At 43.9% G+C, this 27,289-nt stretch overlaps 2 protein-coding genes and 1 long non-coding RNA gene across 10 annotated transcripts in view; 1 reads left to right on the top strand and 2 right to left on the bottom strand.

Annotated features, from left to right (window-relative positions):
- LOC139542150 (transmembrane protein 51-like) overlaps positions 1 to 13,369 on the bottom strand; it is a 29,739-nt gene extending 16,370 nt beyond the window's left edge. For 2 of the 4 annotated variants that reach the window (XM_071347241.1, XM_071347240.1), the window contains exons 1-2: positions 13,276 to 13,369; positions 11,957 to 12,188 (exon numbers count right to left, since the gene is read on the bottom strand). In XM_071347241.1, coding sequence (XP_071203342.1) covers positions 11,957 to 12,188; positions 13,276 to 13,337 — 294 coding nt within the window. In that variant the 5' untranslated portion in view covers positions 13,338 to 13,369. Of the gene's footprint in view, positions 1 to 1,235; positions 1,376 to 11,956; positions 12,189 to 13,275 lie in introns of those variants that run through there. The other 2 variants (XM_071347243.1, XM_071347242.1) reach the window with 2 other exon arrangements.
- On the top strand, positions 1,656 to 3,964 carry LOC139542152 (uncharacterized). Of its 3 annotated transcripts, none has more exons than XR_011668472.1 (5): positions 1,656 to 1,789; positions 1,987 to 2,042; positions 2,174 to 3,195; positions 3,299 to 3,464; positions 3,563 to 3,964. It is a non-coding gene; the product is annotated as an uncharacterized lncRNA (long non-coding RNA). The 3 variants fall into 3 exon arrangements; XR_011668473.1 differs by having other exon boundaries at positions 1,987 to 2,257; positions 2,547 to 3,195; XR_011668471.1 differs by having other exon boundaries at positions 1,987 to 3,195.
- LOC139542148 (kazrin-like) overlaps positions 13,281 to 27,289 on the bottom strand; it is a 226,436-nt gene continuing 212,427 nt past the window's right edge. For all 3 annotated transcript variants that reach the window (XM_071347236.1, XM_071347237.1, XM_071347238.1), the window contains 2 exons: positions 13,777 to 13,975; positions 13,281 to 13,394 (listed from right to left, as the gene is read on the bottom strand). In XM_071347236.1, coding sequence (XP_071203337.1) covers positions 13,788 to 13,975 — 188 coding nt within the window. In that variant the 3' untranslated portion in view covers positions 13,281 to 13,394; positions 13,777 to 13,787. The remainder of the gene's footprint in view (positions 13,395 to 13,776; positions 13,976 to 27,289) is intronic.

Genomic DNA, 27,289 nt, shown 5'->3' with positions numbered 1-27,289 from the left:
TAGCACCCTATAGCCTAATTTCATCTGTCAAACAAGTAGGCCTACCTCTTATTTCTTAAATAGGAAGAAATAGGCTCAAACACAAAGCCCTCTTGTTGTTAGTAAAATGAAGACTGAAGACTTTCAGCACCATGAGCTGTCCATATCCGACTGATTGTGACGCGGCATCTGCTTCAAGTTTCAGCACCACAATGTAAGCTACTACTATTTATTTTTTGGACTAGGCCTAATCAAAAAGAAATGTAGGGAAGAAACCTTTGACTCTTCTCCTGACCTGCCATCCTAGACCTACACAGCACAGCATTGGTTAAGCAGCACACGAAACCATTTTGCCCAGCATGAGCAGAGCAGGGCACAGGGTTGAAATATCCATTGCAGTGTGTAATGCAGCCTAGTTTGATTTACACCATCCCAGTAGCTATTTTAGAAGTATAACTTTGCACTGTGCTACTCCGAGCATACACTTCGTAGCCTATAGGCTATGGATAATTTGATTGAGACCACACTAAATAGCCTATAGGCACAATTGATATTGCGTGCACAGTGGAGAATCAGAGATGAGGGGTGGCATCGGGCACACAGCGATATATAGCCTAATAAGTAACTAATTCTAAAACACTAAGAAATATTTACATTTCATAAATTACAAGATCCTCCCCTGGACTAGATTAAATTGAATCTGATTGAAATTGAAAAAGCATGACCCTCCCTCATTTTCTTCCAGGTAACCATTCTGTAATTGTCAATGGCATGCTCCTTAAGAGTACATCTTGGGCTAAGTAAGGCTGTATATTGCAATTTAAGTATGCACCCAATACAATTATGAAGTCCAATACATCCACAGTGCGATTTCAGATGTTTTACTTTGTATCAAATATTTTGTTGAATTTATATAACGTTCCAACTTTGTTTAGCATTATCTAGTCCAATTGTGGCATCTTCCATTTGTATCCGTTTTCGCAGTTTCAATGGAGAACTTTTATTTTGAAATCAGCCCGCAGAGTCCACTATTGCTGCTCACAACACACGCGTCTTTGTCCCAGTAGCCCAGTATAAAATCTTACCCGCTCGGAACACAGGGGTGTGTTCGGAAAAACAAAGAAATTAACCCATATTATTCTTGTTCTAATAGATTATAGTTTCGGCTATGTATGAATGTCAAAGTTACTAAACTGATAAAAACCAAAGATGTTTGTAATAATAAAGAAATGGGGTGGTAGTCTACACGGCCTTACCTTGCATAGCTGACAAAGATTCGCGCGATGTGATGTTTTCATTTGTAGCCATCCATTCCAAATAGTTCCTTTGTAGTTGATCGCCCCCGATTAAATCAATTATGTATGTAAGCTATGTCTTGGAAATTCACTATTGTCACCTATTTTCAAAACAGGAACTTTCTCTGACGGAAGGGCTAAAGAAAAAGTAACAACATATAAGAATATTTATGCTTGATCCGAAAATGTGAACGGAAGCTTCGTATGGAGGGTGTGACGCATTTGCGGGGCCTGGATTCATGCAGAGGGAAAATCAAGCGCTGTACCGCATGGCCATGTGCCGGACATGTACACTAGCAAGCGGTAAATTGCCGTCTTCCGCTTAGGCAGGCCATTGTGACTCGCTTGTGGGCGTGCTGGCAGCAAGTACCGAGGGTGCGTCAAGTATTCATCATAGCAAGTTTGTAAGAAGGTCTGGTTATTAAATGTGTAAATAGTTCAATAGTAATACGCTCTGGTGACAAACTTTGCTGCCCTGTTTCCAATTGTCCACATGGCTGGGAGAACCTATTCAAGTAAGTACATGCATTTTGAAAATGTAAAAAAAAAATCTAGTTGGCCAGCTAGCTTTCTAGCCAACTTTACATACTGTATAATAGGTAACGTTAGTTAGCTAAGTTAATTAAATATCACCCAGGTACCTAACTTCATATTAGCTAGCTATCTTGACGTATTTATCACTGTATAAAACAAACTCCAAATGTATTTGTAGGTAGCTAGCTAACAGCCATGGAGGAGGGTGAAAGGATAGCAGCCCCAACTGTCAAAGTGAGTAGGCTATTCTGGATAGGGCAGGTACTTGTGTGTAGTTCCAGTCCCTAGAAGTGAGGACAGAGATAATAGTAACATAATATTCAGTGCTGTGTAACTTTAGTACAATGAAGTCTGTTTCTTGTGAGGTTCTGTCCTCAGATAAAGAGAGCTTTGAAAGCCTGTCCCAATGAAGAGTAGTGGTTCTCAATCCTGGTCCTATGGACTCAGAGGTGCACATTTTTGTTTTTGCCTTGGCACTGCATAGCTGATTCAAATGATCAACTCATCATCAAGCATCAAGTGGTATTTCTGTATTAATTTGTGATGCTATCCTTGATATGATCCTGTTATTGTCACGTGCACATGAATCTATCAATCCAATGTTATCATGAGTTGTTATAAGGGATATTATACTTTAGTAATCCACAATTAGTTGATTCAAAAGTCTAATAATGACTATCTTCCATATTACCACAGATACTTTGTAACTGTAGATTCTTTCAAACCGATTGCCTACAGTTACCGTGTAGGGCACTGCAAGGTTGAGTGACCAGGGCCATCTGGGGCTTCCTCCTGGAGGAATTCAGGTGTGTGTGAAGGCTACCTGTGTCCTGCATAACTTCATGAGGATGGACACGAGGACCAGGAGGGGATCTGCTGCCGCGTGCAAGAGGAGAAGTCTGGTGCTCTGCAGGATGTTTCAAGGATAGACTACACTATGCACAACCAAAGGCTCTTTATAGAGCCATCCACATTGCAATAAGAGTATTCTTCCATTTACTTAGCTATGTCAACTGCTGTTATTCAATTCCTAGTTTCTCTCCCTTTGATTTCTACTTCTCAGCTGAGGGTGCTGTTTAGGTAAGGGTGTGACGTCTGTACAAAAACAAAACAGGCTATTATAAGTCACCCATATTGAACAAATTTAGAACAATTAGACACCCACACCTACACACTCATGTATCAATCTGATTGATGGATTCTGTTGTGCAGTAAGCAGGCTCTGGTGTATAACTGGCTCCTTCAAAGAATAGGCAAGAGTGCCAACCATGGAGAATAGTAAGACACTTCATTATTTCTATAACTACGCTAAATTATTTATCCTCGTGTGTCCGTTCATGTTTTTCAGCATAAAGTACTCTGCAGCCACTTTTAGTGTGGACACCAGGTGAGGGCAACACACACAGATTCCTGTTGAACACTGTCTTTTTAACTACCTTATTTTCTCAATAAGTCTTCTTCACTTCATCCCTCTCCCCTTCTCTCTAAAGCCTCTAGGTTATATCAGCTGTGTCTGAATCCCTCCCGCATCTGAACTGGCTACATAGAGGGCACAGCATGATCAGAGGTCACTTGGTCAGGTCAACAGGAAGTATTATTAAAGGGATGCTTTACATTGAAATGGAGATGTAGTAGTCCCAGAGTTAATGATCCAAGGTCAGTTTTGCATTTCATCTCCTGATGATTATGACTGAGTGTTAGAATAAAAAACAAACAAGGCTTAAGCATGCTCTCTCTCCATCTCTTGTCTGCAGATATGTTTTGCTGTGAAAGAGGATGCCAACCCACAGTCCCGTCATCGCCACCTTACCCGCTCTTAAGATGACCATTCGTGCCGACTGGGAGTCCAAGGCTGGTTAGGAGACACCACTAGAGACACTTAATGTAATTGTGATGAACTGAGATAATATTAAGGTAGCACTGTGATTCATTAATCATATGCTGCCTTCCCTGCTCCTATGTCCTTACCTCTTTCCCTTTGTCTTTTACACCTCTCTCGCCACCTTTCTTCCTCTGTTTTTATAATGCACAACAGATGTGCATTGAAGTACAGATTGAACTTGTATTTCTAATAATACAATTATAATATTTATAATGCATGTATTTATAACACTTGGATAATTAACTTCTTTCAATAAAGCATTTCACATTCTCTACTGGTTGAAATTAAGTCTCTCATTTGATGAAATACTACTCCTGTCCTGTGTTTATCAGATCAATGCAGATGAAGAAAATTAGATATTGAGATGAACCGGTTTGAGTATTTACATGATGCATAGGAAGTGTAATGTACTGTTTTAAAAAAATGTTTATTCTACTTCTGTATATATGAATCATAAATCAGCCTTTAACTAGTTAAATCATGTTTCTAGTCTATTGCATAGTTACAATGTGTAACCATTGATGTCCCAGGACCAAGATTGGTAAACACTGTTGAAGTGTAATACATACATGCAGACACAGCATCATTCAAAGACTGGAATTTGATACACCTGGAATTGGAAATGAATGAAAAATTCTCAGACATTCATACCTGAACTGCACCATTATTTGCCAAGGTACAGTACATGATCAGTGAATATATTAAATGTACAGGCTACAATGTGGGGATCTCATGCATGGTAATGACTACATGTATATATGACTTGCATCCTTGGCACAAAGTTATATAAAATCAAATTTTGCGGTTGAGGGCGGTGCAGTTGCCGTACCAGGCGGTGATACAGCCCGACAGGATGCTCTCGATTGTGCATCTGTAAAAGTTTGAGTGTTTTAGGTGACAAGCCAAATTTCTTCAGCCTCCTCAGCTGTAGTCAATGAACAGCATTCTTACATAGGTATTCCTCTTGTCCAGATGGGATAAGGCAGTGTGCAGTGAGATGGCGATTGCATTGTCAGTGGACCTATTCGGCGGTAAGCAAATTGGAGTGGGTCTAGGGCATATATGTCAGAGTCAAGGCCCGCGGGCCACATCCGGCCCGCGAGAAGGTTTTTTACGGCCCCTGGGATGATCTTGATTTATTATTAGAACCGGCCCGCAGACCGCAGCAAGCCGGCAGCCCGCAGATCTTTTACACGCACCAATACTACATTTCCCACAATGCAACGGTGACGCACCGAGCAGTAGGCTGCTGTGTAAATGAGATGGAGCTGCCTTGGGAAAAACTCGTGGGTTTGACAACCGACGGAGCACCTGCGATGTGTGGACACAGGAGCGGACTGGTGGCGAAGATACGGGAAAAGATGCAAGAGGAAAACGCGACAGGTGAGCTGACAGCTTATCATTGTATCATACACCAGGAAGCGTTGTGCGGTAAAGCCTTGAAAATGGAGCATGTAATGAGCATCATCACGCGCACAGTTAACTTTATCAGAGCCAAAGGTTTGAATCACCGCCAGTTCAAGGCATTTCTGACGGAGTTAGAAACGGAGCATGGTGATTTGCCTTATCACACAGAGGTGCGATGGCTAAGCCAGGGAAAGGTGCTTCAAAGATGTTTCGAGCTTCGTGAGGAGATTTGTCTGTTCTTGGACAGCAAAGGGAAAGACACAACACAACTCCGAGACGAAATGTTTCTGTGTGAAATGGCTTTTCTGTGTGACATTACGAGTCATCTGAATGCAATGAACTTGCAGCTGCAGGGTCGGGATCATGTCATCTCTGATATGTACAGTACAGTGAAGGCATTTAAAACCAAACTGACTCTGTGGGAGACGCAGATGCGGAAAGAAAATTTGAGCCACTTTCCCAGCTGCCAGACCATGAAAGAGAAGCTCTCTACCAGTGCGTTCCCGAGCGCACAGTTGGCTGATAAAATAGGTATGCTTGCCGCTGACTTTCGACGCCGATTTGCTGACTTTGAAGCACAAAAAAGCAGGTTGGAACTGCTCGGTAACCCATTTGCTGTTGACGTGGAAAGCTCACCACCAAACCTCCAAATGGAGTTGATTGACCTCCAATGCAATGATGCACTGAGGGCAAAATATGCGGCAGTGGGTGCTGCGGAGTTCGCCCGTTTCCTCCCCGACACAATGCCCCAGCTGCGCATCCAGGCTGCTCAAACGTTGTCTATGTTTGGCAGCACATACCTGTGTGAACAACTGTTTTCTTTGATGAACCTGAACAAAACATCACACAGAAGTCGACTTACTGCTGAACACCTCCACTCAATTCTGAGGATTTCCTCAGCTCAGAGCCTTACCCCGAACATTGATGAACTTGTGGAAAAGATGGGACACCACCAAGTATCACCCTCAACCTCAAACAAGTTAACATTACTGTGCAATCACATATTTAGAGTTTTTACTCAGTTCAAGTTTAAAAGTTAAAGTTTAATATTTGTTTTCACTGCATGTTACTTCTCCTTAAACAAAGTGTTGTTTTTGATTAATAGATTTTTGCACTTTATTTTATTGTATTTCAATCCAATTATATTTTAAAAATATTTCAGTTGAGTGGATGATAGAAAATTGCTATTATTGTTTTTTTCTTTGAAGTAAATTTAGCCCACTTTTGCTAAAATAGAAAATATAGGCTACTGATGGTGCCTTGAATACCGGTTTCTTTCATTTAATGTTCATGTTATGGGGATTTTTATATAAAGGAAATTTGTCTTTTGTGTCTGTTGAAAATTAAAGATTACTGACAGAGCCATAAGAAAATATTGCTTTATTTATCTGATCATATTGGAATATATTTGTTAGGTTTTCAGTAGGTTCAATTAGGTTCACTAGACTATATGCGTCATTTAAAAATTTTTCAATGAACATTCGAACAGTCCGGCCCTCGGCTTGTAGCTAAATTTTTTATTTGGCCCTCCGTCCATTTGACTTTGACACCCCTGGTCTAGGGTATCAGGTAGGGTGGAGGTGATATGATCCTTGACTAGTCTCAAAGCACTTCATGATGACAGAAGTGAGTGCAATGGGGTGATAGTCATTTAGTTCAGTTACCTTAGCTTTCTTGTGAACAGGAACAATAGTGGCCATCTTGAAGCATGTGGGGACAGCAGATTGGGATAGGGATTGATTGAATATGTCCGTAAACACACCAGCCAGGTGGTCTGTGTATGCTCTGAGGACACGGCTAGGGATGCTGTCTGGGCCAGCAGCCTTGCAAGGGTTAACATGTTTAAATGTTTTACTCGCGCTGGTCACGGAGCGGGAGAGCCCACAGGCATTGGTAGCGGGCCGTGTCAGTGGCACTGTATTGTCCTCAATGGAGCAAAGAAGTTGTTTAATTTGTCTGGGAGCAAGACGTCGATGTCCGTGACGGGGCTGGTTTTCTTTTTGTAATCCGTGATTGACTGAAAACCCTGCCACATACATCTCGTGTTTGAGCCGTTGAATTGCGACTCTACTTTGTCTCTATACTGACGCTTTGCATGTTTGATTGCCTTGCGGAGGCAATAGCTGCACTGTTTGTATTCGGTCATGTTTCCAGTCGCCTTGCCATGATTAAAGGCAGTGGTTCGCGCTTTCAATTTTGCGCGGATGCTGCCATTCATCCACGGTTTCTGGTTAGGAAAGGTTTTTATAGTCACAGTGGGTACGACATCTCCGATGCACTTGCTAATAAACTCGCTCACCGAGTCAGCGTATACATCAATGTTATTGCCTGAGGTTATCCGGAGCATATCCCAGTCCACGTGATCGAAGCAATCTTGAAGAGTGGAATCCGATTGGATGGACCTGGGCACGGGCGTTTCCTGTTTTAGTTTCTGTCTATAGACTGGGAGCAACAAAATGGAGTCATGGTCAGATTTCCCGAAGGCAGGGCGGGGGAGGGCTTTGTATGCATTGCGAAAGTTAGAGTAGCAATGATCCAGAATGCTACCAGCTCGTGTTGCGCATTCGATATGCTGATAGAATTTAGGAAGTCTTGTTCTCAGATTAGCTTTGTTAAAATCCCCAGCTACAGTAAATGCAGCCTAAGGATGTATGGTTTCCAGTTTACATAGTCCAGAGGAGTTCTTTCAGGGCCGATGAGGTATCTCTGAATTGCAGAGCGCCAAATAAATAAAAAAATGCTAGAAATATTTATATTCATGAAATCACAAGTGCAATATAGCAAAACACATCTTAGCTTGTTTTTAATCCACCTGTCGTGTCAGATTTTGAAAATATGCTTTACACCGAAAGCAATCCAAGCGTTTGTGTGAGTTTATGAAATGTTTGTAGCTTAGTTGCAAAACAGGAAGCCGATTCTAGATTTAATTTTGGATTGGAGATGCTTAATATGAGTCTGGAAGGAGAGTTTACAGTCTAGCCAGACACCTACGTATTAGAACCATCCAGAGTAGTGATGCTAGTCGGGCGGGCGGGTTCGGGCAGCGATCGGTTGAAGAGTATGCATTTAGTTTTATTAGCGTTTAAGAGCAGTTGGAGGCCACGGAAGGAGTGTTGTATGGCATTGAAGCTCATCAGGAGGTTTTTTAACACAGTGTCCAAAGAAGGGCCAGATGTATACAGAATGGTGTCATCTGCGTAGAGATGGATCAAGGAACCACCCGCAGCAAGAGCAACATCATTGATGTATACAGAGAAAAGAGTCGGCCCGAGAATTGAACCCTGTGGCACCCACATAGAGACTGCCAGAGGTCCGGACAACAGGCCCTCCAATTTGACACAATCACCTCTATCTGAGAAGTAGTTGGTGAACCAGGCGTGGCAATCATTTGAGAAACCAAGGCTGTTAAGTCTGCCGATAAGAATACGGTGATTGACAGAGTCAAAAGCCTTGGCCAGGTCGATGAATATAGCTACACAGTACTGTCTTTTATCGATGGCGGTTATGATATCGTTTAGTACCTTGAGCATGGCTGAGGAGCACCCGTGACCAGCTCGGAAACCGGATTGCACAGCGAAGAAGGTACGGTGGGATTCGAAATGGTCAGTGATCTGTTTGTTAACTTGGCTTTCGAAGACTTTAGAAAGGCAGGGCAGGATGGATATAGGTCTGTAACAGTTTGGGTCTAGAGTGTCACCCCTTTGAAGAGGGGGATGACCGCGGCAGCTTTCCAATCTTTAGAAATCTCAGACGATACGAAAGAGGTTGAACAGACTATTATAAGGGGTTGCAACAATGGCGGCGGATAATTTTATATATTGCCTAGCCCAGCTGATTTGTACAGGTCCTGGTTTTGCAGCTCTTTCAGAACATCTGCTATCAGGATTTGGGTGAAGGAGAAGCTTGGGAGGCTTGGGCAAGCAGCTTCGGGGGGTGTGGAGCTGTTGGTCGGGGTTGGGGTAGCCAGAAGGAAAGCATGGCCAGCCGTAGAGAAAGCTTATTGAAATTCTCGATAATCGTGGATTTATCAGTGGTGACAGTGTTTCCTAGCCTCAGTGCAGTGGGCAGCTGGGAGGCGGTGCTCTTTTTCTCCATGGACTTTACAGTGTCCCAGAACTTTTTTGAGTTAGAGCTAATTCTGTTTGAAAAAGCTAGCCTTTGCTTTCCTAACTGACTGTGTGTATTGGTTCCTGACTTCCCTGAAGAGTTGCATATCGCGGGGACTATTCGATGCTAGTGCAGTACGGCACAGGATGTTTTTGTGCTGATCGAGGGCAGCCAGGTCTGGAGTGAACCAAGGGCTATATCTGTTCTGTGGCATGCTTATTTAAGATGGTGAGTAAATTACTTATAGAGAACAACCAGGCATCCTCTATGGACGGGATGAGGTCAATATCCTTCCAGGATACCCGGGCCAGGTCGATTAGAAAGGCCTGCTCACAGAAGTGTTTTAGGGAGCGTTTGACAGTGATGAGGGGTGGTCGTTTGACCACGGACCAATAACGGATGCAGGCAATGAGGAGGTGATCGCTGAGATCCTGATTGAAAACAGCAGAGGTGTATTTGGAGGGCAAGTTGGTCAGGATAATATCTATGGGGGTGCCCATGTTTACGGATTTTGGGTTGTACCTGGTAGGTTCATTGATCATTTGTGTGAGATTGAGGGCATCTAGCTTAGATTGTAGGATGGCCGGGGTGTTAAGCATGTCCCAGTTTAGGTCACCTAACTGAATGAACTCTGAAGATAGATGGGGACAATCAATTCACATATGGTGTCCAGGGCACAGCTGGGAGCTGAGGGGGGTCTATAACAGGCGGTAACAGTGAGAGACTTATTTCTGGAGAGATACATTTTTTAAATTAGAAGCTCTGAACTGTTTGGGCATAGACCTGGAAAGTATGACAGAACTTTGCAGGCTATCTCTGCAGTAGATTGCAACTCCTCCTCCTTTGGCAGTTCTATCTTGACGGTAAATGTTGTAGTTGGGGATGGACATCTCAGAATTTTTGGTGGCCTTCCTAAGCCAGGATTCAGAAACGGCAAGGACATCAGGGTTGGCGGAGTGTGCTAAAGCACTGAGTAAAACAAACTTAGGGAGGAGGCTTCTGATATTAACATGCATGAAACCAAGGCTTTTACGGTTACAGAAGTCAACAAATGAGAGCGTCTGGGGACACACAGGGCCTGGGTTAACCTCTACATCACCCGAGGAACAGAGGAGGAGTAGGTTGAGGGTACGGCTAAAGGCTATCAAAACTGGTCATCTAGTGCGTTGGGGACAGAGAATAAAATGAGCAGATTTCTGGCCGTGGTAGAATAGATTCATGGCATAATGTACAAACGGGTATGGTGGGGTGTGGGTACAGTGGAGGTAAACCTAGGCATTGAGTGACGATAAGAGAGGTTGCATCTCTGGAGGCACTAGTTATGCTAGGTGAGATCACCGCATGTGTGGGAGGTGGGATAAAAGAGGTATCTGAGGCATGTTGAGTGGGGCTATAGGGGCTCCGCAGTAAAATAAAACAATGATATCTACCCTAAACAACAGTATACAAGGCATATTGACATTAGAGAGAGACATAAAGCGAGGCATAAAGCAATCACAGGTGTTGATTGGAAGAGCTAGCTAAGACAACAACGGGTAAGACAACAACAGCTAATCAGCTAAGACAACAACAACAGGTAAAATGGAGATGAATGGGCAGAGAGGGTCAGTTAACTACACACATGGCCTGAGTTCGAGGCTGGGGCTGACAGATAAACAATAAACAAAAATGGAGTGCTGTGATTATTAATGAACAGTCCAGCAGGCATCAGCTATGTAGCCAAGTGATAATAGGGTCCAGTGAACAGCAATAGATGAAACAGGGAAGCCGTTAGGCAGTCGTTACTACGGTAGCAAGCGGGGAACACGCCGTTCATAAAGTTAGCAGGCTGGGGCTGGCAGAAGCGTCTTCCCCGACGTCCGACAAAGGCCAGTTGAGGGCAAATTGGACAGAATTATGTCGGCAGACCAGTCGTGATGGATTGGCGGGTCTCCCTGTCGACAAAGGGTCCAGGCCAATTGGCAAAAGAGGTATTGTAGCTGGAGTAACTTAGTTTGCTAGCCGGGAGATGCGCCTGGCTCGAGGCTAACTGGTGCTGGATTCGGGACAAGGGCGTTAGCCACTATAGCCACTCGCGAGCAGCTAGCTAGCTGCGATGATCCGATGCAACGGTCCAGAGCTTACGGCAGAAATCCGGTGATGTAGTGGCTTCTAGTCGTGTTAGTGAAGAGTCCGGGAGGCATCAGCTGTGTAGTCGAGTGGTCATAGCGTCCACTGAGCAGGCCGGGAGATGGGCCTGGCTCAAGGCTAGCTTTGGGGCTGCGCCACTCAGTAGCAGCTAGCTAGCTGCGATGATCTGGAGTAATGGTCCAGAGCTTACAGCAGGAATCTGGTGAATCTGGTGGAGAAAAGCAGTCCGATATGCTCAGGGTTGATATCGCGCTGTGCAGACAGGCGGGTATTATCCAGGCTAAAAGCGGCTGGTGTCTGAGCTAAAGGTAATAGCAGTGGCTAACAATGACTAAATAGCTAGTAGCTAATTAGCTGGTTAGCATCTGATTGCTAGCTTCTGATGGAGGTTCTAGCTATAAGGTCTAAAAATAGCAGATCCGTATTACATTGGGTGAGGCGGGTTAACGGAAGGTATATTTAATTAAAAAAAATAAAAAGAGATTGAAAAATATTCAAATATAGACAAAAAAAAACTAAAAAAACTAAGTTTACACTGGACAACGACAAAACACATATGCACTGCTACGCCATCTTGGATACATCTATATGGATGTGTGTTGCTGTTTGCATGACTACCTACCTCCTTGTCAAAGTTGAGCGTGTGCAGCAGCTCGATGCCCAGCAGCAGGCTGACCTGGTGGGCCTTCTTGGTGACGTTGAGGGACCTCTCCAGATCACGTTGTGTCAGAGAGTTGAGCATGCACCCGTCCACCAGGTGTGTGTGGAAGGCCTGCGAGTACTGCGGAAGCCCCACGTCGATCAGCCAGGCCTTGGCCACCCAGTGGTGGTCCATGTCTGCAGCCTTTGACAGCCTGCAGTGTGAAGAGATGAGGAGAGAAGAAGAAGATAACATGAGAAGAGATGACAGGACATTGGGAGAGATGAGAAGAGATAAGATAGGAGGAGATGGAAACAGATTACAAGCAGATGAAGATGTCACTAATGATACATCGACAAATGCCAGTTTACAATCAGAATACAACTTGACTATGGAAACAAACCTGATTCAGTTACACCAGCTCTGTCAGGAGGAAATTCACCCAACTTATTGTGTGACGCTTGTGGAAGGCTACCCAAAATGTTTGACCCAAGTTAAACAATTTAAAGGCAATGCTACCAAATACTAATTGAGTGTATGTAGGTTTCTGACCCACTGGGAATGTGATGAAAGAAATAAAAGCTGAAATGAATCATTCTCTCTACTATTATTCTGACATTTCACATTCTTAAAATAAAGTGTTGATCCTAACTGACCTAAGACAGGGAATTTTTACTAGGATTAAATGTCAGGAATTGTGAAACTTAGTTGAAATGTATTTGGCTGAGGTATATGTAAACTTCCGACTTTCAACTGTTGGGCCTATGTTCCTTGACACCCGTGTTGGGGTCAATTCAATCCCAACTCCAGGGATTGAATTGAATTCCTATGGGGAAAAGCCATGTCCAATTCAACAGACTGAAATTGACCCCAACTCTGCAAGAAAGTGACATTCTAATTCACATTCTGGTTTGCATATGCATTCTTTAATTGCCTTGGAACGCTTGGTGGAGGCAGCTCAAATTCCAAATCTGAAACCGGGTTTGCCAAACCCTGTACCTCTGTCTCTGATCATTGTCTAACCTTGCTTACATGTGCTTGTCACCAATAATGTGTGGTGTTATGCAGTGTTAGAATAGTGATAGTCATGTTTGACCAGCAGAGGGCCATCTCACACTAGAGGGAGCAAGCTGCTACTGTATATGTGTGTCTGATACCATTGCAGATGAGAGTAGTAGAGTTCGCCTTTAACGGTTGATCCAGGGTCAGATATTCATGTACCTTCCTAATGGTTAAGGTTATCTGGATCTTAGATCTGTGGTTTTAGTGTGAGAAGGTGTATGAGGAGCGGAGCATCTCACCCCCTGCCGTTTTCAGCGTCCCTGTAGTCTTTGATGGCCAGCCGGAGCTTCCTGCGGGGCATGGAGCTGGTGACCCCTAACCCAAGCTCCAGGTCCTCATCTGACAGGCCCAGCAGCACCTGCACAGGGGTCAAAGGTCAAATCACATTCAACCGATTGTTGATAATGGATTTCAGGATTCCAATTTCACAAGTGCCTTTGATTTGCGCCACAGCATGTACCGGATGGTGGAAATTGACATTTGATTTAAAAACTGAAGATCTCTTGATGTGACTCGTTCAGTTCTGAGAGCAAACCAGGCTGAGAAGTCTCCAGGCTCCAACGCACTAACCAGACCGTCAATCTCTGTATCAAGTGTCAACTTGCTCTACCGACAGGACAAGCTGATGTGAAAATCAAATGAATCCACCTCTGAAAGAGCTATTCGGAAAGTCACATGGGTTTGATTGACTGAATACTGGCCTAAGTCTTCCTACAGTTTGGTGCCCTCTCGGGTCTTACCTTGCCACTCTTCACATTCTCCGAGCAGCCGCGAATGTACATGGGCATCGCCATGAGACGGACAAGCTCCACCTGCTTGCCCTCCACAGCGACATGTGTATGCCCCGGGCAAGCTCCACCTGCTGGAGGCGGTCCAGCTGATCCTCCCCATCAGAAAGGCTGAGACTGAGGCGGGTGGGGCTTGAGATACTGTCTGAGTCTGGATAGGTGGGCGAGGGGGAGTGGGAGGAAAGATATGAGCAGGGGTGTTTTGAAAGGTGGGAGAGTGGTAGTAGGGGGGGCAGTGGGTTTTCTATAGAACAAACAAGGACCATAGTAACCAAAAGGAGATAGAAAGCCCTTGCCCTGCTATTTGGCTGCTGTTTATAAGACAGAGTGTGCTGTTTATAAGAGAGAGTAGTTTCTAATGGAATAACACACTTTGGCTACTTGACAGCTTTTGTGCATAGCCAATCGTTTGCCAAGCCTCAGAAAAGCTTGTAAACAAACTATCCACAGTGTCAAACAAATGTTTGTACTTACTAAGTCCTTTAAAGAGAAGCTGTTAAAAACAGTTTGTCCGTGTACGTTAAATTCGCCTCATCTGTCAATATTAGCCTGCAAGTCCAGCTGCTTGATAATAGAGAGGAGAAAACCTGTACAGTCATAATGCAGCTATAGGAGTCTAGTAAGGTTAATTAGTTAAACAGGGAGAGTTAATTAACTGATCAACATGTAGGAGTGCCGTCTCCCTCATAAGTATTATCCCCTTTGTTTTGTTAGGGAATATGCCAGCAGATGGCAGTCTAAAGCTTCTATGGCATGAACTTGTACTGTATAAACAAATGATATCGTCCCTTAGTGACAAAGGTATTATTGTTAAAAGATGGTCAACATATAAAGTAACTTGAAAATCATCCAGTAGCAATAATCACATAACTCATCACAAATACCAGGGTTATCCTCTCCTTATCATGGATTCCTTGCATGCTTATCATTTCAACGTTTTTGTCATCAGGCTTATACTGTAGCAGATGTTGTCTGGGCACAATGTGAAGATGTTCGACTATTACCTCTTACCTAGCAGATCTACATTACTTTGTTAAATCACACAATGACAATTCCCTAAGCTGTCTTCAGTCCTGCTAGAAAATTGCTCGCATTCGTTCCCGGCACCACATGAAGAATGACTTATAATTACATTAAGAATAAGAGACTAGTCATATCCCAAGGTAAGGATACAGAAGAATGGAGGAATTGTCCTGCTGGCTCCTTGAAAGGGACTCCTCTCTATGGCTGCTTTGTGTTCACACTTATCTTCGTGGCACAATAAAGGTGCAAACACAACCCATAGCCTATACTATCTGCCCAGAACAGGTGTTTTAAATCTCAGTGAGTGTCTGGCAAAACAGAGCAACAGGTATGCATTCTGCTCAGTTTCCTTCACAACATTTTCTAAACCATTCCTCCAGTCTTTCTTGATTTATGCTTTGTCCTGTTGTGTCTATGGAATCTAACAGCCCAGGAGATATAGCAAAGTAAGCAGAGTTGAGGGAGAAAAATAACAGTACCTTCAGATAGGTCAGTAAAAGTTATTGTTTGTCATTACCACTGGTTAGCAGACTCTTTCTGTATCCCTCTCCACAATAACATGTAGTGTTGCTCAAATATGATATAGACTGACCAGGTGAATCCAGGTGAAAGCTATGATGCCTTATTGATTTCACTTGTTAAATCCACTTCAATCAGTCACTTGGTGTTTTTTTTATATATCTTTTTTTATTTCAACTTTATTTAACCAGGTAGGCCAGTTGAGAACAAGTTCTCATTTACAACTGCGACCTGGCAGAGCGCCCCTTGATAATAAGATAGATGACCTCCGATCGCATATTTGCTACAAACGGGACTCTCGAAACTGCAATATTCTCTGCTTTTCTGAAACATGGCTCTTGAACAAGATACCCCCCATGGCTATCCAACACGATTGATTCTCCATTCACCATGCTGACAGGACAATGGAGTTGGTGGAAATCGAGGGGGGAGGGGTTTGCTTCTTCACCAACAGCAACTGGTGTGCTGACTCGAGAGCGGAGGAAGTGTCAACCCGTCTTGGAATGCATGATGGTCAAATGCCGACCTTTTTACCTCCCGAGGGAGATTTCAGCTGTTATCGTGACTGTTGTATGCATTCCACCTCAGAAGAAAAATAACAAGCTAGCACTTAAAGGAAAGGTTCACCCATTTTGAACATTATGTTTTTTTTGTGCATATCTGAGTGATGTTCTATCGATTCCCAGGGTCATTTCATGTATAGCTGAGTTATTGGCATTCAATCAGGCAGAAATTTGGCCAGTATGATGTAGCACTGTGATAAAGTCGCTCTCACTACACTGGAAGTTAATAGGAATATGACTTTAAGAATAACGTCTTTCATACGTGTCAGATTTCAATACTGGCCGATCTCATAACTCGGGAGGATGGCTTCTGTCAAATGAGCTATTGATTATATTTTTGCAATATTCCTACCTCGAGAAATGTGTAATTTAACGGAGGGTCTAGCACATTTTTTAAAAATTTGTCTGCCTCTTTAGTCAGGGTGCATTGTATGGTGCAACCTGGATATAGAAAGGAGATAGGAATCCAATGAATGAAGGAACGTATTGTATAACGCCCCAACCAACAGACTGTTGACCAATCGCGTTCACGTTGTCATGCTGCGTCATGTGGTTGCTGAGCTAATCGTCACGCAATCCCTTCTCGAAGTCAGTGTATATGTGGAGAAATGTGTCTATTTTCCTCAAGTACGTAATGTCACGATTCTATACGATACTACTGATGGCAAGTTAATTATCTCACATCTCAGAAAAGATATGTAATGTTGTACTTCTTGTTGACAAAATTCGTGCTCATGTTGGGTTTTTGAGCTAGCGCCCAATAGACTCTTTGAAGGGGAGCGCCCCTTGTCCCAGATTCACCCAGAATGCAATACGCGGCAATTGCATGGGCGACATTTCCCATCTGAGGCACATCGATCCACTGGTTGTAGACTCCTAAATTGGTAGTGCAGTTTGTTTAGGGGATTTGCCAGCTAACTAGCTATGTTACATGCTGATATTGTCTTTGTTATTATTGTGTGTAGCTACATTTGCTAGCTAGCTTGCCAGCCAGTCCATAGAGTGAGCATTGAATTGTGGATTTTGTAGTCAAATTGAGCTGCAACAGATTTTCCATGTTGCTACCAACCTTATAACGGCACTATGAAACATTTGTTCACCAAAAATATTTGTGTTATTTAACACTTTAAATTAAAGGAATGAGTGGTTTTGGGTGGAGTTTTCCTTTAAGACATGTGATGCCCAACTTCCATCAAAACATATCCCTCGCCACTAGGGGCGATAAAGTCCTAGACCACTGTTATTCTACCCAAAAGCAAGCATACAAGGCCCTCGCTTGTCCGCCATTCGGCAAATCAGATCATGACTCTGTACTCCTGCTTCCTGTAAACAAGCAGAAACTCAGACAGGGATTACCTGTCACTCGCTCTGTTGAAAAATCGTCACCAGAATCCAAGATTGAGCTACAAGACTGCTTTTCTAGCGCTGATTGTAATATGTTTCGGGTCTCCACCGATAACGTCGACGCGCTAACCACCTCCGTCACTGGCTTCATTAGGAAATGCATCTTCGATGTTGTCCCCACAGTTAAGGTTTCCTGCTTCCCCAATCAAAAGCCCTGGATTAACACTGAGGTTGGCACTAAACTAAAGGATAGGGCTATCGCAGACACCCCTGAAGCTACGGCTGAGAACAGGAACAAGTACAAGAAGTCCCGCTTTGAACTCTGCAAAGTCATCAAACGAGCAAAATAACAATATAACCTTTCAGTGATACCCATCCCGGATCCGGGAGCATCCTCATCAAAAAAGCTGACTAGCATAGCCTAGCCTAACGGGACAGGGATATCATATAATATAATTTTCATGAAATCACAAGTCCAATACAGCAAATGAAAGATAAACATCTTGTGAATCCAGCCATCATTTCCAATTTTTCAAATGTTTTACAGCGAAAACACAATATGTATTTATATTAGCTAACCACAATAGCCAAAGACTCAACCGCATATTTTCACCGTGTTTCTACCGCATAGGTAGCTATCACAAAACCGACCAAATAGAGATATAATTAGTCACTAACCAAGAAACAACTTCATCAAATGACAGTCTTATAACATGTTATACAATACATTTATGTTTTGTTCGAAAAATGTGCATATTTGAGGTATAAATCATAGTTTTACATTGCAGCTACCATCACAAATAGCACCGAAGCAGCCAGAATAATTACAGAGAGCAACGTGAAATACATAAATACTCATCATAAAACATTTATGAAAAATACATGGTGTACAGCAAATGAAAGATAAACATCTTGTGAATCCAGCCAATATTTCCGATTTTTTAAGTGTTTTACAGCGAAAACACAATATAGAATTATATTAGCTTACCACAATAGTCAAACACACAAATGCATTTATTCACCGCAAAAGGTAGCTATCGCAAAAACCAGCAAAAGATATAAAATTAATCACTAACCTTGAACAACTTCATCAGATGACAGTCTTATAACATCACAACATCAATACACTTATGTTTTGTTCGAAAATGTGCATATTTAGAGCTGCAAACCGTGGTTATACATTGTGAATATGTAGCAACATTTCCCCAGAATGTCCGGAGCTATTTTGGACACTCACCTAATCTGACCAAAGAACTCATCATAAACTTTACATAAAAATACTTGTTGTATGGCAAATGAAAGATACACTGGTTCTTAATGCAACCGCCGTGTTAGATTTTTAAAAATAACTTTACCATAACGTACAGCTTGCGTTATTGTGAGACAGCACTCACCAAAACGGAGGAGAATAGGACTCTTTGTTCTTACTTTTGCTGAGCTTCCATCAGAATCTTGTACAAGGAGTCCTTGGTCCAGAATAAATCGTTGTTTGGTTTTAGAATGTCCTTTTCTTCTGTCGAATTCGCGCCACAATGCTAGCCAAGGTTGATAACGTTCCCACCCTCTCTTGACGCAAAGAATGGAAAACTCCAAAAGTCCTAATAAACGTTGAATAAACCGATAAAACTCGGTTGAAAAAACCTACTTTACGATGTTATTATCACATGTATCAAATAAAATCAGAGCCGGAGATATTCGCCGTGTAAACCGAAAGCTTTTCAGAAGCTAATGTCGAGCTCCGCCTCGCGCCTTGGTAGACAAAGGAAATTCCTGACCTGCCACTCCAAAAGCTCTTGTTCGACCTCAGATCAAGCTAGACACCCCATTCCACCTTCCACTGCCTGTTGACATCTAGTGGAAGGCGTATGAAGTGCATGTATATCGATAAATATAAGCCAGTTGAATAGGCAGGCCCTGAAACAGAGCCCCATTTTCAGAATTTTCACTTCCTGTCTGGAAGTTTGCTGCCAAATGAGTTCTGTTTTACTCACACCAGTTCTTGCTGTGAGATGTTACCCCACTCTTCCACCAAGGCACCTATAAGTTCCCGGACATTTCTGGGGGGAATGGCCCTAGCCCTCACCCTCCGACCCAACAGGTCCCAGACGTGCTCAATGGGATTGAGATCCGGGCTCTTCGCTGGCCATGGCAGAACACTGACATTCCTGTCTTGCAGGAAATTACGCACAAAATGAGCAGTACGGCTGGTGGCATTGTCATGCTGGAGGGTCATTTCAGGATGAGCCTGCAGAAAGGGTACCACATGAGGGAGTAGGATGTCTTCCCTGTAACGCACAGCGGTGAGATTGCCTGCAATGACAACAAGCTCAGTCCGATGATGCTGTGACACACTGCCCCAGACCATGACGGACCATCCACCTCCAAATCTCCAAACCGCGACTCATCAGTGAAGAGCACTTTTTGCCAGTCCTGTCTGGTCCAGCGACGGTGGGTTTGTGCCCATAGGCGATGTTGTTGCCGGTGATGTCTGGTGAGGACCTGCCTTACAACAGGCCTACAAGCCCTCAGTCCAGCCTCTCTCAGCCTATTGCAGACAGTCTGAGCACTGATGGAGGGATTGTGCGTTCCTGGTGTAACTCAGACAGTTGTCGTTGCCATCCTGTACCTGTCCCGCAGGTGTGATGTTCGTATGTACCGATCCTGTGCAGGTGTTGTTACACGTGGTCTGCCACTGCGAGGACGATCAGCTGTCCATCCTGTCTCCCTGTAGCGCTGTCTTAGGCGTCTCAGGGTACAGACATTGCAATTTATTGCCCTGGCCACATCTGTAGTCCTCATGCATCCTTGCAGCATGCCTAAGGCATGTTCACGCAGATGACCAGGGACCCTGGGCATCTTTCTTTTGGTGATTTTCAGAGTCAGTAGAAAGGCCTCTTTAGTGTCTTAAGTTTTCATAACTGTGACCTTAATTGCCTACCCTCTGTAAGCTGTTAGTGTCTTAACGACTGTTCCACAGGTGCATGTTCATTAATTGATAATGGTTCATTGAACAAGCACGGGAAACAGTGTTTAACCCTTTACAATGAAGATCTGTGAAGTTATTTGGATTTTTATGAATTATCTTTGAAAGACGGTCCTGAAAAAGTTTAGGATGCTTACTGACTTTATCATGTTCTTCCTATATCTTATTTTTATATATTGTGTGTTTTTTTCCTACCTTGTTATTTGTAGTATTACATTGTTATTGATTAAAACATTGTTGGGATTATAGCATGTGACATTAAAACTTTTAACTTGTAGATGAAGGGGAGGACAGGTTAATTAAAGCCTTAAGTCAATTGAGACATGGATTGTGTATGTGTGCCATTCAGAGGGTGAATGGGCAAGACAAATATTTAAGTGCCTTTGTATGGTAGTAGGTGCCAGGCACACCGGTTTGTGTCAAGAACTGCAACGCTGCTGGGTTTTTCACACTAAACAGTTTCCTGTGTGTTTTAAGAATGGTCCACAATTCAATATTAGGAAGGTGTTCCTAACGGTTGGTATACTCACTTTTATTTAACCAGGTAGGCTAGTTAAGAACAAGTTCTCATTTGCAACTGCGACCTGGCCAAGATAAAGCATAGCAGTTCGACACATACAACACAGAGTTACACATGGAATAAACAAAACATACAGTCAATAATACAGTAGAAAAAAAGAAATCAAAAAGTCTATTTACAGTGAGTGCAAATGAGGTAAGATAAGGGAGTTAAGGCAATAAATAGGCCATGGTGGCGAAGTAATTACACTATAGCAATTAAACACTGGAATGGTAGATGTGCAGAAGATGAATGTCCAAGTAGAGATACTGGGGTGCAAAGGAGCAAGATAAATAAATACAGTAAGGGGATGAGGGTTGTTGGATGGGCTGTTTACAGATGGGCTATGTACAGGTGCAGTGATATGTGAGCTGCTGAGTCTCCAGCTTCAGTGATTTTTGCATCTGGGTTAATTGAGCCACCCTTGTTTCTGGGAAACAGTACACAAAATGTATAATTTTACCAAATATTTAGGAAGAAGTCATCATTTCATGGAGTCTGTGAATGGAAAAAGTGGTAAGTAAGTAAGGCAAAAAAAATGTATTTTCACAAGTCAAATTAATGTGTTAGAGGTTTCACAATGCTTTTATCTTAACCAAAGTAGATCATTGTAAGATTGTTCTATACATTAGTTGGGGTCTCTATAGAGTACCACAGCATGAATCATAATATCCCAAAAACCTAACAGTCAAACAGTGGAATGGTTCCAATAGTTTTTTCACCATTCATTTTTCCCATAGGGAAATTTTAAAAACACTTAAAATAAGGGCTGGGTTTCGTTCACAATGTTGACTTCAGCTCCCCCAAATGACGCCATACATGTGGTCTGTGGTTGTGAGGCCGGTTGGACGTACTGACAAATTTTCTAAAAAGACGAAGGCGGCTTATGGTAGAGAAATTGGAAACAGCTCTGATGGACATTCCTGCAGTCAGCATGCCAATTGCACGCTCCCTCAAAACTTGAGACATCTGTGGCATAGTGTTGTGTGACAAAACTCCACATTTTATACTCCTTTTATTGTCCCCAGCACAAGGTACACCTGTGTATTGATCATGCCGTTTAATCAACTTCTTGATAAACTACATCTGTCAGGTGGCTGGATTATCTGTCAAAGGAGAAATGCTCACCAACAGGGATGTAAACAAATTTGTGCACACATTTTTATGAGAGAAAATATTTTTGTGCTTATTGAACATTTCAGGGATCTTTTATTTCAGCTCATGGGACCAACACTTTACATTTTCCGTTCATATTTTTGTTCAGTGTACAGTACTGTTAAATTCATTTGTGGAATTTCTTTCCTTCTTAATGCATTTGAGCCAATCAGTTATGTCTCACGAGGTAGGGGTGGTATACAGAAGATAGCCCTATTTGGTAAAATACCAAGTCCATATTATGGCAAGATCAGCTCAAATAAGAAAAGAGAAATGACAGTCCATCATTACTTTAAGACATGAAGGTCAGTCAATCCGGAACATTTCAAGAACTTTTAAAGTTTCTTAAAAGTGCAGTCTCAAAAACCATCAAGTGCTATGATGAAACTGGCTGTCATGAGGACCGCCACAGGATCTGTCCTTCGGTCTGATGAGTCCAAATTTTTAATTTCTGGTTCCAACTGCGGCGTCTTTGTGAGAAGCAGAGTAGGTAAACGGATGATCTCCGCATGTGTGGTTCCCACTGTGAAGCATGGAGGAGGAGGTGTGGGGGTGCTTTTCTGGTGACACTGTCTGTGATTTATTTAGACTTCAAGGCACATTTAACCAGCATGGCTACCACAGCATTCTGCAGTGATACACCATCCCATCTGGTTTGCGCTTAGTGGGACTATCATTAGTTTTTCAACAGGACACTGACCCAACACACCTCCAGGCTGTGTACGGGCTATTTACCAAGAAGAAGAATGATGGAGTGCTGCATCAGGTGACCTGGCCTCCATAATCACCCGACCTCAACCCAATTAAGATGGTTTGGGATGAGTTGTCCGCAGAGTGAAGGAAAAGCAGCCAACAAGTGCTCAGCATATGTGGGAACTCCTTCAAGACTGTTGGGAAAAGCATTCCAGGTGAAGCTTGTTGAGAGAATGCCAAGAGTGTGCAAAGCTATTATCAAGGCAAAGGGTGGCTACCTTGAATAATCTCAAATATATTTTGATTTGTTTATCACTTTTATGGTTACTACATGATTCTATTTGTGTTATTTCATAGTTTTGATGTCTTCACTTTTATTCTACAATGTAAAAAATAGTAAAAATAAAGAAATACCCTTGAATGAGTAGGTGTGTCCAAACATTTAACTGGAACTGTATGTAAACTCATCCAGAAGTATACTGTAGTCTACTTCACAGGAAAAAGTGATTATATTATATTCCAACACTGGTCAACTTGAAGCAGTGCTGGATTCAAAACGAGCATGTTTCTTACATCCAGAGTCCGCACACATTCTGCAACCCAGTTTGATAGAACTTGATCGTGTTCATTAGCGCACACAACAAAAATTTGTATCGCAAACTAAAATAAAAATCGCCATCTCCTATTAGACAAGTCCAGGCAGGCCCTCCCTGTTCCAATCCATTTTCATCATTTGGTGCCTAATGAACACAACCCTGATTGTAGGGGGCTAAATGTACTATGGCGAATCATTTGGAATTAGTATTGGGTGTGAGATGCACTCACGGCTGCTTCCTGGGTTACGAGACTGGGGAGGTCAGAGGTCAGACAGGGTGGCAGTATTAGAGAGGTTAAAGGTTATGGGAGAATGTTACTGACACTGTTTGCTAACATACAGTATGGGCTACATTCCAACCATCTCAAATGACATCCTTATTTGGTAAAAGACCAAGTCCATATTACGGCAAGATTATGGCAAGATCAGCTCAACGTTCTTCCGGGTTGGAGCGAGTAGTCGCATTTCGCTTCGCTCCACAGGTAGTATTACATTTAATTTCATTTCATTACAGTACAACGGTTTGATTTGTCTGATCTTAGCAATTCTTTCTTAGCTAGCTACATAGCCGTCTTTGTATCAAAGATAATTGTGTAGTTTAGAGTAATTATCGAGGTTAGCTAGCCAGCTATTTTCGTCCTTCTAACGTAGTCAACACTGCTAGCTAGCTAGCTAGCCAGCTAGCCAACTTCTACCGAATAGCAGCACTGTAGAAACTATTACATTACAACGGAACGACTTGATTAGTGTAGTGTTAGCTAGCTACATAGTTGTCTTTGCTGTCTTTGTATCTAAGATAATTGTGTAGTTTAGAGTAATTATCGAGGTTAGCTAGCCAGCTATTTTCGTCCGCCGCGTCCGCCGCGCCGCTGTTCTCCTACCTAGTCAACACTGCTAGCTACCGAATAGCAGCACTGTAGAAACTATTACATTACAACGGAACGACCTGATTAGTGTAGTGTTAGCTAGCTACATAGTTGTCTTTGCTGTCTTTGTATCCAAGATAATTGTGTAGTTTAGAGTAATTATCGAGGTTATCGAGGTTACCTAGCCAGTTATCGAGGTTACCTAGCCAGCTACACTTTCAAACAAAGTCAACAACGCAGCCACTGCTAGCTAGCCTACTTCACCAGCCAGCAGTACTGTATCATTTTAGGCAATAAGATTTTTTGCAACGTAAGCTTAACTTTCTGAACATTCGAGACGTGTAGTCCACTTGTCATTCCAATCTCCTTTGCATTAGCGTAGCCTCTTCTGTAGCCTGTCAACTATGTGTCTGTCTATCCCTCTTCTCTCCTCTCTGCACAGACCATACAAACGCTTCACACCGCGTGGCCGCTGCCACTCTAACCTGGTGGTCCCAGCGCGCACGACCCACGTGGAGTTCCAGGTCTCCGGCAGCCTCTGGAACTGCCGATCTGCGGCCAACAAGGCAGAGTTCATCTCAGCCTATGCTTCCCTCCAGTCCCTCGACTTCTTGGCACTGACGGAAACATGGATTACCACAGATAACACTGCTACTCCTACTGCTCTCTCCTCGTCTGCCCACGTGTTCTCGCACACCCCGAGAGCTTCTGGTCAGCGGGGTGGTGGCACTGGGATCCTCATCTCTCCCAAGTGGACATTCTCTCTTTCTCCCCTGACCCATCTGTCTATCGCCTCCTTTGAATTCCATGCTGTCACAGTTACCAGCCCTTTCAAGCTTAACATCCTTATCATTTATTGCCCTCCAGGTTCCCTTGGAGAGTTCATCAATGAGCTTGACGCCTTGATAAGTTCCTTTCCTGAGGATGGCTCACCTCTCACAGTTCTGGGTGACTTTAACCTCCCCACGTCTACCTTTGACTCATTCCTCTCTGCCTCCTTCTTTCCACTCCTCTCCTCTTTTGACCTCACCCTCTCACCTTCCCCCCCTACTCACAAGGCAGGCAATACGCTTGACCTCATCTTTACTAGATGCTGTTCTTCCACTAATCTCATTGCAACTCCCCTCCAAGTCTCCGACCACTACCTTGTATCCTTTTCCCTCTCGCTCTCATCCAACACTTCCCACACTGCCCCTACTCGGATGGTATTGCGCCGTCCCAACCTTCGCTCTCTCTCCCCCGCTACTCTCTCCTCTTCCATCCTATCATCTCTTCCCTCTGCTCAAACCTTCTCCAACCTATCTCCTGATTCTGCCTCCTCAACCCTCCTCTCCTCCCTTTCTGCATCCTTTGACTCTCTATGTCCCCTATCCTCCAGGCCGGCTCGGTCCTCCCCTCCTGCTCCGTGGCTCGACGACTCATTGCGAGCTCACAGAACAGGGCTCCGGGCAGCCAAGCGGAAATGGAGGAAAACTCGCCTCCCTGCGGACCTGGCATCCTTTCACTCCCTCCTCTCTACATTCTCCTCTTCTGTCTCTGCTGCTAAAGCCACTTTCTACCACTCTAAATTCCAAGCATCTACCTCTAACCCTAGGAAGCTCTTTGCCACCTTCTCCTCCCTCCTGAATCCTCCTCCCCCACCCCCCCACCTCCCTCTCTGCGGATGACTTCGTCAACCATTTTGAAAAGAAGGTCGACGACATCCGATCCTCGTTTGCTAAGTCAAACGACACCGCTGGTTCTGCTCACACTGTCCTACCCTGTCCTTTGACCTCTTTCTCCCCTCTCTCTCCAGATGAAATCTCGCGTCTTGTGACGGCCGGCCGCCCAACAACCTGCCCGCTTGACCCTATCCCCTCCTCTCTTCTCCAGACCATTTCCGGAGACCTTCTCCCTTACCTCACCTCGTTCATCAACTCATCCTTGACCGCTGGCTACGTCCCTTCCGTCTTCAAGAGAGCGAGAGTTGCACCCCTTCTGAAAAAACCTACACTCGATCCCTCCGATGTCAACAACTACAGACCAGTATCCCTTCTTTCTTTTCTCTCCAAAACTCTTGAATGTGCCGTCCTTGGCCAGCTCTCCTGCTATCTCTCTCAGAATTACCTTCTTGATCCAAATCAGTCAGGTTTCAAGACTAGTCATTCAACTGAGACTGCTCTTCTCTGTGTCACGGAGGCGCTCCGCACTGCTAAAGCTAACTCTCTCTCCTCTGCTCTCATCCTTCTAGACCTATCGGCTGCCTTTGATACTGTGAACCATCAGATCCTCCTCTCCACCCTCTCCGAGTTGGGCATCTCCGGCGCGGCCCACGCTTGGATTGCGTCCTACCTGACAGGTCGCTCCTACCAGGTGGCGTGGCGAGAATCTGTCTCCGCACCACGTGCTCTCACCACTGGTGTCCCCCAGGGCTCTGTTCTAGGCCCTCTCCTATTCTCGCTATACACCAAGTCACTTGGCTCTGTCATATCCTCACATGGTCTCTCCTATCATTGCTATGCAGACGACACACAATTAATCTTCTCCTTTGCGAATCGCAGGTCCTAATCCAGGCACTTGTCATCTCCCGTCTGGATTACTGCAACTCGCTGTTGGCTGGGCTCCCTGCCTGTGCCATTAAACCCCTACAACTCATCCAGAACGCCGCAGCCCGTCTGGTGTTCAACCTTCCCAAGTTCTCTCACGTCACCCCGCTCCTCCGCTCTCTCCACTGGCTTCCAGTTGAAGCTCGCATCCGCTACAAGACCATGGTGCTTGCCTACGGAGCTGTGAGGGGAACGGCACCTCCGTACCTTCAGGCTCTGATCAGGCCCTACACCCAAACAAGGGCACTGCGTTCATCCACCTCTGGCCTGCTCGCCTCCCTACCTCTGAGGAAGTACAGTTCCCGCTCAGCCCAGTCAAAACTGTTCGCTGCTCTGGCACCCCAATGGTGGAACAAACTCCCTCACGACGCCAGGTCAGCGGAGTCAATCACCACCTTCCGGAGACACCTGAAACCCCACCTCTTTAAGGAATACCTAGGATAGGATAAAGTAATCCTTCTAACCCCCCCCCCCCCCTTAAAAGAGTTAGATGCACTATTGTAAAGTGGTTGTTCCACTGGATATCATAAGGTGAATGCACCAATTTGTAAGTCGCTCTGGATAAGAGCGTCTGCTAAAT

The sequence above is a fragment of the Salvelinus alpinus genome, chromosome 17, assembly GCF_045679555.1.
Source record: "Salvelinus alpinus chromosome 17, SLU_Salpinus.1, whole genome shotgun sequence".
Lineage (NCBI taxonomy): Eukaryota > Metazoa > Chordata > Actinopteri > Salmoniformes > Salmonidae > Salvelinus > Salvelinus alpinus.
Note: the sequence above shows the minus strand (reverse complement) of the source record. Positions and strands in the feature narration are given on the sequence as shown.